This window comes from Ostrea edulis, chromosome 5 (genome assembly GCF_947568905.1).
Source record: "Ostrea edulis chromosome 5, xbOstEdul1.1, whole genome shotgun sequence".
NCBI lineage: Eukaryota > Metazoa > Mollusca > Bivalvia > Ostreida > Ostreidae > Ostrea > Ostrea edulis.
Window position 1 is genome coordinate 81,020,440 of NC_079168.1, and position 16,512 is coordinate 81,036,951.

General features: G+C 34.7%; 1 protein-coding gene across 1 annotated transcript in view; it reads right to left on the minus strand.

The window, feature by feature from the left end:
• LOC125648982 (protein-cysteine N-palmitoyltransferase HHAT-like) overlaps positions 1-16,512 on the minus strand; it is a 44,924-nt gene that overhangs the window by 25,608 nt on the left and 2,804 nt on the right. The window contains exons 4-13 of the mRNA XM_056166406.1: positions 15,010-15,139; positions 13,496-13,676; positions 12,848-12,965; positions 9,785-9,904; positions 9,626-9,682; positions 9,231-9,345; positions 8,711-8,792; positions 2,853-2,974; positions 2,323-2,387; positions 1,403-1,513 (exon numbers count right to left, since the gene is read on the minus strand). Of these exons, the coding sequence (XP_056022381.1) occupies positions 1,403-1,513; positions 2,323-2,387; positions 2,853-2,974; positions 8,711-8,792; positions 9,231-9,345; positions 9,626-9,682; positions 9,785-9,904; positions 12,848-12,965; positions 13,496-13,676; positions 15,010-15,139 (1,101 nt within the window). The remainder of the gene's footprint in view (positions 1-1,402; positions 1,514-2,322; positions 2,388-2,852; positions 2,975-8,710; positions 8,793-9,230; positions 9,346-9,625; positions 9,683-9,784; positions 9,905-12,847; positions 12,966-13,495; positions 13,677-15,009; positions 15,140-16,512) is intronic.

Here is a 16,512-nt window from a genome sequence, read left to right on the forward strand (position 1 = left end):
ACTGCTTTTGAGCATTGAAGAAAATTTATCATTTAAAGATGGATATCATAAGTTGCATGTAAAGACATCTTCAACCTAGATTGCTAGTCTTAATTTTTATGGAACATACTTTTTCTTTAAGTTTGTAAGTTGCATATACCTGATTTATCCTATTTTTACTTTGAAAACACAAACAATGCAAAATAAGGCGTGATAAATATCTTATTCAGACAATTATTAGTGTTGTAAAAAAACATGATACATATTTCTTTTTTAAAGATACGACCATTTTTATTCCAACAAATTTCACCGAAAATGTTTTGAAATGAAATACATTATTTTGTGACACCAAAAATAATACATAATTTTGATATAAAAAATATAAAGTTATGTATATTTTACAAATAATATTTTGAAATATTTCATTGGGTAGCATTGGATATAACAAAGAAAATGTTATCCAAACTTTTCAAAATGTAACAATTTTCAATGGAAATAACTCTTATGATTTCTAAGAACTTGAAATCTTTTTGTAATTTGACACACGGAAGAGTATCTATGTGCAGGTCACTCTAATAAGAAAAAATCAATATATGCACCCAGGAGTGCATGAGCTGAATTGCATGGGATACATTGTAAAGTCAGGAATGATGTCGCATATTTATAATTGTGAAGAACTAATTTCAGTTTTAAACTTTTCGAGTTACTGTCCAGAAACCATATTTGTCTGAAGTTTTCAATCTATTTTCAGTCACTGTGACTTTGACCTTGGACCTTTTTTCTCCAAAATCAATAGGCGCCTTGCTTTGCTTGTATCCAACAATATGTCCAAGTTTTATTTGATTCAAATTAAAAATTTTCGAATTATCCTGCGGACACCAAATTTTTTTGTAATTTTAAATCTATTTTCGGTCACTGTGACCTTGACCTTTGACCTATTTTCTCCAAAATCAATAGGGGTCTTCCTTACCTGGTACATAACAATATCTTTAAGTATCATTTGATTCGGATTTAAAGTTTCTGAGTTATCATCCGGAAACCAAATTTTTCTGAACTTTTCATTCTATTTTCAGTCACTGTGACCTTGACCTTTGACCATTTTTCTCCAAAATCAATAGGAGTCTTCCTTACCTGGTACCCAACAATATTCAAAGTTTCATTTGATTAGATTGTAAACTTTTCGAGTTATCATCCGGAAACCAATTGTTGACGCCCAACCGCCCGCCCGCATCACCAACCCAATAGCCGAGTTTAACTTCGCTGCAACTCGGCTAAAAAATACACTAAAACCACAAGACTCTTCAGCATTCAGTGTGTAAAGAACCCTTAAAGTGGAATAACACTCATAATGGCTGACAGAAAGTTTTACACAGATATAATCTTGTTAGTGTACTGTTTCAAGAGATTTTTTTTTTGGAAATACCTCTATGAAATTCCATTCAATGATTTTTGATAATGCTACATGGCCGACATAAAACGGCAGGATAACCCAGAACCAGTTGTAGAAGTAATGCCACTCGTAATTCGACACATCCTACAACAGAGGAAAAGTGACATCATTATCAGTCTCCAGGTTTTCTAAAACGTGACATTCTTAAAACATCAGATATTGAATTTTTTTAAATAATGTAGTTGAGCTATAAGAAACAGCAGCTTGGAAAAAAATACATGTGATCAGATCAGGAAGTCAAACATCAAAACTAATGTATTTACAAAAAAATTTAAAGAACCATAAAAAAAATCCCATAATGCACCACAGGTGCAAAAGCCAAATTGCATAAAATACTAAACAATATGAAAAGGGAAGTATGGTATCTGTAAAGGGAAGTATGGTATCTGTAAAGGGAAGTATGGTATCTGTAAAGGGAAGTATGGTATCTGTAAAGGGAAGTACAGTATGGTATCTGTAAAGGGAAGTATGGTATCTGTAAAAGGAAGTATGGTATCTGTAAAGGGAATGACTGATTAGAAATATTATCTAAAATTAAAACAGCATTTCCTACAAAATATAGCTTGTTACCTTGACCTTCATGTTTCTAACACTATTATATACAAATTTTTCTTCAAAATAGCAACTCTAATATTAAAGAGTGAGAAACCGCAATAAATCTGACTAAAAGGGCGAAATCTGAATTTTATCACAAAAGCTGCATAGTTTAATAGGCAAATCTCTGTAGACGCCATAGTCATTTTTAATACTGTTCATTATTTTGTAAACTGTTAGGATTTGACACAGTGTGGGTCATCTTCACTAGTCTTTTGAAAAGAGAAGCATCCCCTTGGCTAGTGAAGATGAGTGCGAGCCAGATTAAATTTACCCACTGGCAAGAGACCCGATATTACCTTGTCAGCTCCAATCCATGACCATCCAGGCTCGAAGGCGTAAATGTTCAGTGCTCCGTCAAACTCTTCACAAAAATAAAAAGTTTTAAATCTTTAATATACATGCATGTACTTAGTGCAATTCAATTTTGTTTTTAAAATAGTCAATTAAAAATCCCACAAGAAAAAACCAAAAACAAAGATTTTATACTTTAATTAAGTCAACAAGAGAAGTGAATCCCTGGGTCTTAAAGTCAATTGTAAAAACTCAGCCATTTACGTACATCATGAAAGCATTAAAGCACTGTAAACATTAAACATTAACTTTTATTTGCAACAACTTTATTTTGGGATTTAACAATGATAATTAGCTGCTTCATGGCGACTAATTTTTGTGATGAAGATAATTTTTTAAAAACAAAGATCACAAACACTAAAAGAACTGGTTCGCAGTAAGAAATATCCACGATGATGAGGTTCTTGCAAACTTCACTAAAATTTCTTGAACATGAATAAAAGTTGGTTTATAGTATATGGACAGCAATGTTTACCTCTAGAGGCCGAGCAGACCAGCCACGTAACATACACCACAACACTGACGTGTACCCCGCGGTAGAACTGAACCTCCAGCCAGGGCAGCGGGTAGATCTTACACCTCCTGCTCATCATACAACTGAGTTCAGAGAAAAATTATCCATACAGGAGAAAAACTACCAGTTAAAATATCACAGAAAACATGAGATTGTACATAAAACACATTGACATACATAATAGTATAAAGTTTCTGTGTCAGATTTAATTTTTGATAGATGAAAACTCTTCAAGGTTAATTCGCTTAACCTGCATTATGCAGCTAGGTTAAGCGAATTAACCTTGAAAAGTTTTCATCTATCAAAAATTAAATCTGACACAAGAACTTTATACTAGCTTTATTATTCTAAATGGCATCAACAAAAAATAAACAACTTCCCTAGAGATTTGTTTTTAGTCTTTTTTTAACTTTGAACTCGAAGAAAAAAATCTGCTATGGAAATTACATAGGAATGCAAAAGTTAATTTATCGAATTTTTTAATTAAGTCTCATTAAAAGGTATATAACACAATTATTTGTATGAAAAAAAAACTATTACTTATAATATATACATGCAAGACTATATTGACAATTAAAGTATTAAAATTTCGGAGTTTACTTTTTTCTTCTTACTTTTTGATGTCTCTTCCTTTAAGAAATATGTCGGCATTATTATAAAAACGTTGGAAAGTATGAATGGCAATAACACATTTAAACCAATCCTAGCTATATTCCTATAAGCACTGCTTTATCAACCCTGCTCCAAATCTGCCATATATTACATAAAAATCTTGTCACAACTCTATAAATATATGTGACAAACTGCAGTACCGGAGGAATCTATGATACGTTTGAGGATGGTGGTGCGCTGTGGGTGGCCTGGCGTGGGGAGATGCACGAGCCCCAGAAAGATTGACACTTGTAAACTGATGTTGCGTAAATATCACCTCATGCTGAAAATCATAAATGTACGTGATCAATCATGACGTGGTGTTTGTAATTAATTTCCAACTCGGAGAGCCTTTAAATAATCTGTATTCTTATAAACTATATTTTAGGCGGAATTGCTAAAAAAAAAAAAAATTACATACACACAATCATGACAATGTTTATCATTCACCAGCTGGGCGCATTCTTCGAGTCCTACTTTCATTTTAACTAATTTTTTAACCTTCAAATTTGAAGAGCTTCTCCCGCGAAATTTTAAATTCCATCAGCTTCAACAAAAATCCGCTTATCATATAGACATGTCAATAATGTGATTGCTGATAATAAAACCATAAAAAGCTTTATTCCTTTATCAAATATAAGAAGTCTGAAGACTTATAGTTACCCAACTACAAGAAATGGCAGTCTACACTCCTCCACATCATGGAAGGCAGAAATTCTTAACAATCAATTCTCATCTGTATTTACAACTGAAGACCTAAACAACTCTCCAGATCTTAAACCATCATCTTACAACAAAATCTTATTAATCTCAACCAGTCTCATAAATCGAACAGACCAGACAAAATCTCAACAAGATTTCTGAAGGCTGTGTATTCCATACTGGTCATCTTTCAAGCGGGTGAAGTGCCAGATTATGGGAAATCTGCCTATATAACCCAAAACCTTATTTAAAATGGGTCCCAAATCAAAAACCACAAGAAATGTTTCAGAAATTAACATACATATACCCCCTCCCCCATGGTGCAAAATTGAAAAGAGTTAAAGTAATTCCACCCTCCTGTGATGTTATCAGATTTTGCAAAATCAATGATTTATTTAGATTTATGCATGATAGAAACATAAATTTTGTTGGAGTCTTTTCCTATAGTTATTGTAAAAAATCTTGTTAAAAATAAAATATTTCAGAAGTCTACGTTATAGATGAATAATCAATGATACATTTTAAAATATTGAATCCATGGGCAATAACTCTGTTTCTATTGATTTCTTTATCAAGTCTATTATGCGATGATTTCCTTTATTTTTTACATACATTTTGTATATTTTTGTGAAGATACAGTTTCATGAAATTGTTATGAATGCTAATATATCATCATAACCAGTTTTTATGAGATTTTGATAATGCTGTTTAATGAAAATTGCAATTTTCTGACAGTGATATATGATTCTGATTATGTATATGTCTCACATCTTAAAAAGTGTGATGACCTATGTATTTTATTTGATAATTTGTTAGTTTTAACTCTAATGAATGGAAATAAATACACATTTTAAACTTGTATCAGATAAAACTGCGAGTATGGAATTACCGTAATATATACATGTATTATTTAATTAATATAGTGCCAAAACAAATTCAAGATATTGAGCAGACAATATCTTCCTATATCCAGAGTAGATTGACCCTTGACCATGTGCACCTCAATCAATAGGGGTCATCTACTCCTTGGGATGTACCAGTGTATGTACCAAGTTTGGTCCCAATCAAGCAAATGATTCAATATATAAGAGACAACATATTACTATGTCCAGTTTGACCCTTCACCATGTGAATCATCTTCACAAGTCAAGGGTTATTGATTCGGTACCTCGCACTAACGTTAGTGCGAGGTAACGAATCAATAACTCTTGACTTGTGAAGATGCATGTGAATAAAAAATTAATAGCCTAAGGGGGGCATTTTCTCCTTATGATGTACCAGTGTACTAAGTTTGATGTCTGTCGGGCTAAGGATTCTCCAGATATTGAGTGGACAGTATCTTCCCATGTCCATTTTGACCCTTGACCATGTGACCTCAAAACCAATAGAGGTCCTCTTCTACTCAAAATGAACCCACATATGAAATATTATTACAATCAAGTGAATGGTTCTCAAGATATTGAGCGGACAACATGTGGTCTACCAACTGACTGATGCTAAGCAATATGCTCTTCTTTAAAGGGTGGCATAATTATATAGATTCATGAGACTAACATCAGTTTACAACTGATGCTACAAGGATTCCTTCTTTCCTGTAGGGGTCTCTGGATCTCCCTTTCACAACACCTGGTTTAGACGCCAACTCCCTAGAAGCTTTCAAATGGGGAATCAGCATGTATACCATAGAGTAATTCTTATTCACCAGTTAAGGTCATAGGATATCAAAGATTTTGGACACATTAAATGAAGTAGGATTTTGCTGTGTTTATGTGGAATTTTCTATTATTTGGTCAAGCAATGATGTAAATCAGTCATAAACATATGGGTATTGGCCAGGATAGCTCAGTGGTTAGAGCACCTGACCTTTAAGGCAGGGTTCCTGGGATTGATTCCTGGTCCAGCCATAGATTTTCTCCATTCCTAGATTACATTTGGTGCCATGACCAGGATTTGGGTTATGTGTCTTAGAGGGTGAAGAAAATCTAAAGGTGGGAGGAATGTAGTAGGGCTATACAGAGTCTGACAAATACACAAAAACACTCAAAAACATTAGCATACTTGATTCTAACGATCCGGAGCACCCGGGTTAATCGGCGATGACCGGCAACACACTTGATTGTGAGCCGGAATTGCGCACGCATTCCACATGGTAAGCCGATTGAGCCGGGAAATTTTGATAGGCAAAGGCGGCTTCAAGCTGGCGTCCTTGGCGACAGTAGTATCGAGAGTTGTTTATTCTGGGACCATATATTTTTAATTTTTATACTGGTGAAATAAACATGATTTGTAAATATGTTGGTCATTTCTATGCCGAATGTTTATACAATACAAGGTCAACAATTTCATTACTGTACTGTAGCTGGGTCACTTGATTCTTAGCGCCACGCCAGGTATATACCGGCTTAGTTCAATTTGGCCGGATTTTATCAGAATCAAGTATGCTACATGTCAACCTACCCGAGTCTGATAAATACACGACGACTATCAGAAACATGTCAACTGAGCAGAGTCTGATAAATAAACTGAAGACAATTAAGCAGAGCTCATGTTTTATTCCAGCATTTGTCATTATTTGTATGCATATGTTTATCAGTGGGAAAAAAATAACTAATGTAAAAAAAACAAACAATTATAATATACAGTGTACTGTTAAATCACGGAAACATTACAATGCTAAACTGAATCAATATGTGTCGCAATACAAACAGAGACAGCAACAAAAGTTGCAGCAACCTTGGCCTTCTTAACAATTTCACAACTATATCTAATATAAATACATTTCATATCTATAAAAGAATAAATATTGGATGCTATTATCGGACTATTTAGTACTCCAGTTATCAACATTCTCAAACCACTAACATATTGATTGTAATCCGCTCAGTAAGATTCAGCTCACCATTAGGGATTTGTAAAAGTAAAAAAAAACTTGATAACAGTCAACAGAAAATCAAACAACTATTAGAAATGAAAATCGGCCATTATGGTCTGAACATCACTGTCAAGTAAATAACAAAAACATTTGATAAAGACACTGAAACAGGAGACAGAATTTGATCCCAGTTTTTGTTCCATTGGTGATCTTACTGACTGCTAACTTCCTCACTTTTAAAGTGATATTTATACCTATTGTTAAATGTAGATATACATGGCAACTCTGAGAAACATTTACTTACCTCTCTCTCCCTTTCTATATAGAGGTTTATGAACTTTTGTAACTTTCTCATACTCCTTCAATTTTATCACAGTTTATAGTCAAAGAACATTTACTGACAAACAGCATTACTGTTCATCATTACTGATTAGTGTTCATCTACAAATCTTTCCACTTAAACAATAAATAGCACTTTTTAAAAAAAAAAAAGAACAAGGTACAGTTGTGCCTATATTTGGCCCTAAAGAGAGCAAAATCAAAACCAGACAAGCCAATAGCAAGCGAAGCTCACGTCACAAAGCAACGGGCTTGCTCCAATGATTATGCAATTGAGTCACGTGATTTGCTCTTCATCAGCTGAAATATATATATATATATATATAGATATGCACAGAAATAAAGCATTAAAAATAAAAGAAAGAAAATTGGCAATGATTTGTTTTAGAAAAGGGTGAGCATGTTTCAACATGTATTTAACACTAAATTTCAATATATAATGTCCAATTATGATTATTTTTTAAAGGTCTATATCTTTGTGCTCAATTGCTGTGTTTTGTATTTCTTTGAAATCAAAAACTTACCATGCATCGAAATAATAAAATGGCGAATGAAAGAAATTTACTCTTTCTCTCAGTTTCCTATTTCTGTCATCTCCTTCACATTTTCCACGACACAATAGCAATTGTAGCTACTTATTTCAAAACTTAAGTGCTGATAAGAAGCAGTTAATCAAACATTTAGATACTGTACATATTGCCTTCTGACACCTATATAACACAGAAAACAAGTCTTACATCTTAAATACATGTCTTACATTTAAAAATATTACTTGTGAACAAGCAAACCCACACAAAACATTACATTAAATATGGTGAATAATTCTTGTTGTCGATTGTTCTTTGGTTAAGTAAGAAAGACCAGTCCCCCATACAAGGAAGCAGTACTAATGCAGTAAATGGCACATGCCCAGTCAGCCGTCTCGTTAGTCGTCCAGTTCCTGGAATTTGATGTTGTGTTCAGAGAGTCGCTGGATAAGGGAAGTGTCCTGGAAGGCGGCCCCAGGGGGCAACACACCACCCCTGTAATCAAGAAGAATGTAATGTACATGTACATTGAACACACTAAATACCAGAATTGTAAATCATCAGACAATATAAGTAAAACACAAATTACATTTAACCAAACCTTCAACTAGTAGTACATGTATACAGAAATGAGAATTGAACTATAGGCCGTAAAACACATGATTGTAAAACAGTGCGACACAATAGGATTATAGACAGTAGTATAGAACATAATTAAGGTATCTTACTTTCCTGGAAGTTTATCTGTTTCCTTCAAAACAACAATGGCGGCCTGGACCATACAGATGGGCGTAGTTACGTAGCCAGCCTCTACAGAGAACAAAGATCTGTCAAATCTACATCCAATTCTCATTAGGCAGCATATTCATTACTGTGTATTTCACCAATTCTTAACTGCCCTCAACAAAGTCAAATAGATTTTCTTTTATACCACCAAATGATGACATCAGCTAATGGAGACTGAAAATTTGTTCTCAAGTTGGTTGTGTCCAGTAACTGTACCTGGTTTCATCTTATATGGACAGTGCATCTTGGGATACGTTATATGATCTTTGTAATTTAGAAATTAAATAACGCCCACTACTAAAGATCCCCTTACTATCTCCCATAGAGACAAACTTTGTTGAGGTGAGCTCTGCATTTCTCATTACAATATGGTTGAACACAATGAAATATGATAAACTGCACGGACCTGTAACACTAGGAATCTGAAACATACAGTAAGTCCTGCTTTGATGAAGCTCTTACCTGGTCCCGTTATCTTGGTAATTTTGACTGTGTCGGGAGGGGACTGCTGGTCTTCATCAGACTTTGTTTTCCAGCCCTTCGAAACGAACGTCATGGAGAAAGAACATGTCTCAATCTGAATGGAAAACATTGTTCACAGTATGTACTAAACACCTCTTATTCCTGGTCATACTTGATAGAATTACACTGTACATGTACCAATCTTATGCTGTTGCATGTTTGATTTTACGATAATATATGGCATGGTATTAAATAATTTCATTCATTCCAAAGTGTAGTAAGTGCAAAAAAAAAAAAGGTGGGGTTACATTACTTGTGTCAAAACTCTTATTTTCAACAGCCACCCCAACATGAACAAGAAACTGCTGAGTTGTATCAATTAATTAAGTTTTAACCTGTTTCAAGGAAGGTCCATTAGGTTTGAATAATCCAAAGGTGAAAAATGAAGAGTACTGGAATGAAATGTACAAGGAATTAAGTCAGTATTACTGAATGTTGTCACAATACATACCGGTACTAAAGAATTATCACATTCACATTTCCAGATGACTTACCCGAAGAAACAGTTTCCTTGTAAAGCTGAATTTGCTCATGACGGCAAAGAGTAGACCAAACCAAACCAACCCAAATACAGTCAGCAGGCCGTCATAGCAAATGTAGGGCTGGTACTGAATCTAAAACACAAAAACCAGACTTATTAAAAAACTATGCTGGAAAAAAAAATGTGTCTCCTTTTTCAAGAACTTACACATTTAATACACTCTATCCTATACTCCAATGACCACATCCCAAAATATCTCAATGAGATACCACACCCCACACATCTCAAGGAAAGACCACACCCATACACATCCCAAACAGATCACACTCCTACACATCTCAAATAGACCACACCTGGCACATTACAAAGAGATACCACAACTCGCACATCTCAGAGAGACCACACCCCTACATCTCAAAAGGAAACAACCCACACATCTCATAGAGACCACATACCCACACATCTCAGAGAGACCACATATCTCATAGAGACCACATCCCCACACATCTCATAAACACTACATCCCCACACATCTCATAGAGAGCACATCCCCACACATCTCATAGAGACCACATCCCCTACATCTCATAGAGACCACATCCCCTACATCTCATAGAGACCACATCCCTACACATCTCATAGAGACCACATCCCCACACATCTCATAGAGACCACATTCCACACATCTCATAGAGACCACATCCCACACATCTCATAGAGACCACATCCCCACACATCTCATAAACACCACATCCCCACACATCTCATAGAGACCACATCCCACACATCTCAGAGAGACCACATCCCCACATATCTCATAGAGACCACATCCCCACATATTTATAAGAGACCACATCCCACATATCTCGTAGAGACCACATCCCCACACATCTCATAGAAACCACATCCCCACACATTTCATAGAGACCACATCCCCCCCCACATCTCATAGAGACCACATGTAGCTTTGGAAACTATTGGGATTGTATATTAAATGTTATGAAAAAGTACGATACTTTTCGAAAGCTTTATTCGTTTTGTTAAAGAAGCTATTTTTAGGAATTGAGAAAACACAGTATATTTGAAGGAGAACATAAAGCTGTCGATTTTAAGGCAGAAGAAGAGCTATTTGTCTGTCCAGAGAGGGTGAAAATTTATCAAAATTTCATTCAAGCAGTATGAAAAGTAGGCAGTGGTTCGCCAAGCAAACCGGGGACAGTAAATCTGAAAGCTCCTTCATCTGAAGTTCATAAACATTTGTTTGTCTAGAAACAATTACTTGTAATTAGCACTAACAGAGAAATAGGAAGTTCCGATTTGAAAGGAAAAATCAGTAAATTACGTTGTTTATTACATATATTTTTTCTTCCGATTTTTTCCACCTGTATTCTATTTATATACAAACTACTGAACTTGTGTGCGTCTGTGTATCACCCATGTTTTGACAGCAAACATTCTCAGGGACATTGTATTTCACATATTCAGAAGATTAAGTTTTAAAAGGATGCAATGTAGTTGCATCTCCCAAAAGTCTGCTCAACTGGGCACGACTCCGCTGACATCGTTGGGGTTTTTTTCTCTTGTATATGTACACTTGTACATGTACCAATAGTCGTACGGGTAAATACTGAAAATTGATGCTGGTTTTGATGATTATTTGAATTTTTTTTTACATACTAAACACAAAAATTTTTAAGCGTTTCAAAATTGTGAATCTAAAAAAAGCCAGGATTTTTTCCCTCATAATTTATTTATTTTTTGTTATTAAGATATCAATTCAAATACATATGTTCCAATTACTTATGACTATCAGTTATCACTCCTAGTGTAGAAATATCTAATGTATGAAGATTTGGTGTAGTGCAGTGGATTTTTTTTATAGCGGTCGTCATGAAAATAATTGTATAAATTGTTGAATGACCGGTGAACTCAGAGCTTCAATGCAAAATAACCCCCTCCTCGCTACACAACATATTACTTGGTTTTATTTCACATTCAAGATAATAGACATTAGAATAAGAGAAGTACTGAAGCATGATATCACGACATTATATTACATTTAGTTAATTTCCTGTGTAATTTTATATATTAAACATTAGGTGACAATATAATTTTAGAATCATTGGCTGGGAAAATTCATATAGATATCAAAATAATGAATTAAAAACAGTGTATAGTTTAGTTTTCTGATTTTAGCTGTGATGGCGTAAAAAATTGAATTAAAATTTTTTTTTTTTTTTAAAGTACTGTGTATTAAAGAAATTATGCGTTTTAGGTGTATAATGAATATTGAAATCCTTCAGTACTATTATCAACATTATGTAATTATGTTGTAGGTATCAAAATTTCATTCTGTCTAAATTGCTTCTAGATTTACAACATTTCTATCAGGTTTTCTGTTTATCGTTTATAAGGTTTTGCATTTATCAGGTTTATCATGTATCCTATCCTATCGTGCATGTATCCTATCCTATTATGCGTGTATCATGTTCTATCGTTTATCATGTCAAGAATAATGTTGCGGGTACTGTAGCAGTCAGACAGGTTCAATCACCGGTGGCCAGATAGCTTAGTTGGTACAACACCTGTTATCATTTGATGTAATAGTGGAGAAGAGTGAAAAGTTCTGTGGACTAACAAACATTGATAATAGTCACTAGTCCATACGGACTAGTGCTTAAAAAAGTCAATTTTGAACCTTATTCAGTCAATGACCACAACCACTATGTATGAGCACACCCTCTTTCTATGACCACACCTCCTCTGTACAAATACATACCCTCCCTATGACTGAACCACTCTGTACAAGTACACCCCCCTCTATGACCACACCCCCTCTGTATGAGTACACCCTATTTCCTTGACCACACCCCCTCTCCTTGACCACGCCCCCCTATGTATGAGTACATCCCCTCTCTATGAGTGTTATATACTCCGTTGTTCCCATCTCTGGTATTTCATTCAATATTTTTCATTTTAATATCAGCCTAATAGCCCTGCTTAACTTAATCTCTGTGAAATCAAAACATTGAATGAATCAGATACACGCATTATGACTGCTGTGTGTGTGACTTACTGCTTTCTCCTTCCTTTCACTGGCGTTAAAACGCTGTGATCTGTAGACGACCGACTTGTCACTTCCAAGAAATGGAGCACTCCATTTGGTGTTGATGTCATTTTTGAAAAACATTCCCCTACAATCACAGAAAGTCAAGTGCAAATGACTGTGAAAACACCTGAAGTGTTGAAATCTGTTAATATTGTGTAACTGCTATTACCAATTACATGTACCTTATCCCGTCATTGAAAAATGTTGCCCCAGACAACATTGTACACTCCGAAGAGGGAATTAATGAGGAAATAGTCAAATGCTAACGTTGTTTAATGGAATTAATGTACACTGGTGGTACATTTAGCAGAGATGCCTACCCCTTGAAATGTTTTTGAGGAGTATTCCAAAAGGCCAGGGGTAACGCCCCGGGCGGGGTTCAGGGGACCGCAGGCCTCCGAGAAAATATGAGATTTCTGGCGTATTGAAAACTAAGACATCCTAGTGAAACAGTTAAGACTCCAGAAAAATACAACATCCCTTATAATCTTCCAAGTCCCCAAAAATTTGTCGACCTTCTGGTGCCCAGTCCAGGATCAAAAACAAAGTCATTGCAAATACATGTGGGACTGTGAAAAACTTCCTTCCTTTACGGATTGTCAGATTGTTTCCTACCTCTTTGGGAGTTTGTACTTTGCGGGCGGCAGTGGTTCCGGGAACAAGGACTTCCTGACAGACTTTAGTTCTCCTTCATGCAGAAATCCGTAAATAGCTGACTCCAGAGTCCCATTGTTCACTGCCATTCCGTGCGGGCCAGAGTGCAGTTCCAGGTAACTCTCCATGGTGTTGATCTGACCTGATAGAATGAAGACATTAAAACAATTCTAGATTGATGAAACATAAAACAATTATTGATCCTTTCCATAAGCTAAGAACATTAATACTAAACTGAGGAACTGATGCTGATGCATTCACTACCTGTTACTTCTACAGCTGTATATAAACCTAGTGCTCCACTAATTTCACTTGTAAAATGCAATTTCTTTGGTTATAATTTGTCTTTGTAAACATTGTTTACCCTGCATCCTAAATATACGTGAAGAATTTAGTACCATGTCATTTCATAAGAAGCGTCCTTCGGGAAATAAAATTCCTCACTTTTATTTTCCTATTGCTAAAACATGTAAAAACGCTTAAAGGGACTGATTCACAATTTCCCCCAAAATTTTGTTTTTCACTTTTAATGATCAAAATCTACTGTCTAATATGTTTAAAAGATTTCACATGAAAATTATGGTTATACATTATCACAGAAGCTCATTTTAGGGAGTTTATTATTTGTATTGTAAACAAAGATTGTGGTATGTCATTATTTACGAAATTTTCATATAAAAATGGATATTGATCAAAGTTTGTCGTATCTTTCACATTTCAGACATTGTTTGAGTAAAATGTATCATCTAAAAGTTAAAATTTGTGACTGCAGAATTAAGATGCTTTATATTACAAAACTATTGTTTCACTGGTTTATTTGTATACATGAAAAAACTGGAGACTTTGTTTACATAAAACAGATTTAAGGCTAAAATATTGCTTTTATTCTTGCATTCAGAAAGTAAAAATTTTGGCTGTGAACATTAAATGAGTTATATTTTTAATGTTTAACATAAAAAATGAAAAATATTTTTCTCAAAAATCGTGAACCAGTCCCTTTAATCAACAAAACTACTTGCAAAATCCATGATCTTGCATCTAAAGTCATTTCTCAATATCATGTACTCGCATAAAATAAGGAATCTACAGTGTGATATAAACAAAGTTGTCGTCAAGTCGCACCATATGATGTCCTAGAATTGACATCACAATACATTCCACTTCTGTTGTTATGACAATATTGTTACCCATCATAAAAAATTCATAATATTTTCTGTGTAACAGATCATCACATTACATTCCGTTTGTCTAAATTTAATTGTTATAAGGAAGGAACGTAGTTTCTACTAATTTTATAAAATGTAAAATTGGGACAGTTTAGGGTTTTTATAAATTGCTTCATTGTTTACACTGCATACACTGCACCAACCTACTTTACATTTTATAAAATTAGTAAAAATTACTTTCCTTCTGTAAATAAACTTTCAGATTCTGTGACCGAATGGACATGAAATTTACAAACAAAAAAATAAAACCTCCGAATTTGTTCTTTGCAAACAGGATGCCTGCTTCTGCTGGAATGCTATCATACCCGCAGGCGCTGATGACATACACCCCGCTCTTCTGTGCTTCTCCGTTGTACTTCAGCTGCATTTTCTCAATGTACTGTGGTAAGAAATTAACAAATGCCAAAATCAGTGTGAGACATTGTAACAGACACAAGATGTTGTCAGGTGTTGATACTAATGAGAATGCTAAACATGCTAAATAGGCAGAGACTTCATTCAGAAGATCTGCCACTGCTTTGACAAAGGCACAAGCTTTCACTCAGCAGGTTGGTCATTGTTTTGACCAAGGCATGAGCTTTCACTTTGAAGGTTGGCTGTTACTTTAATCAAGACAGAAGGCCAGTTGTTACTTTGACTAAGGCATCAGCTTTCACTCACTCAGGCATTGACCAGTGCACGAGCTTTCATTCAGCAGGTCAGTTGTTAGCTTTCACTCAGATGCATTAATTATGTTTTCCATTAAAAGATTTTGCTATACTCATTTCATTTTGCCACTCACCAACTCTATCATGTTAACCAATGACCGTATCAAGATAGCTTTGGTTCATGTTAACCAATGACCAGGCAATGACCGTATCAAGATAGCTGCAATAATGTAGCTCTAGGGATTTTTTTTTTTATTCTGAAATTTTCAGAATTTTTTTTTTTAAAGTAGGAGAGGGCTCAGGGTTTGACACTAAGGCACGTCCGACCGACAGAGTCTACTAAATGATAGGTCAGGTCAGGTAAAATGTCGATTTACTAGCCCGACTGGTCGTGTTGAAAAAACAAACAAGAAACTTTAAACCATAAGATATTTTATTCTTAACTAAAAAAGAATAACTGTAGACTTTGCGAGCAATTTTGAACTGCATGATGACACAATCTCTATTTTTAGTTCTATAATAAATAAGTCGCGGTTGGAAGTGATGTTTTACGACATCTACTCGATGTTAATGTTTGCAAAGTTATGTTTTAGATGAATTTATTTTCATTTTGTTTAAACAACCCAGTTTATTTGAATCAAATATAAGAAAGTATTTATCAAATTAATAAATTGCATCGTAAACAACCATTTTTCGGTGTTGACATGTGCGGGAATGTCTATATTTAAATACAACTTCTCGTTCTCAAGGAAAGATGTCCCAAGAGAAAAAAAGTTAAAGGTTGGGAAGAAACAAAGCAGGGCTTATGAAATAGAGATTAAAAAAACGGTTGAGGTCATTTTATTTTATACGGACTAGAGAATTTCCATACCGGGTAGAATTTAAAGAAACAGAAAATGTGTTTGAAAATGAAAGCATTAAATTGAATGACGAGACTAAAGCTCTTTTTTGAGACAATTAAATACGTTTTAGTTCATGCAAACTTTAAATGTTTGTCATTTGAATTAAGTACATTTAAGTATGGAAAAACTATCAGTTTCTGGAAAGTTGGTTGGGGCTGGTGGATGTAAGGTCAGGTCTAGCAAAAATCATTTTAAGTAGCCCG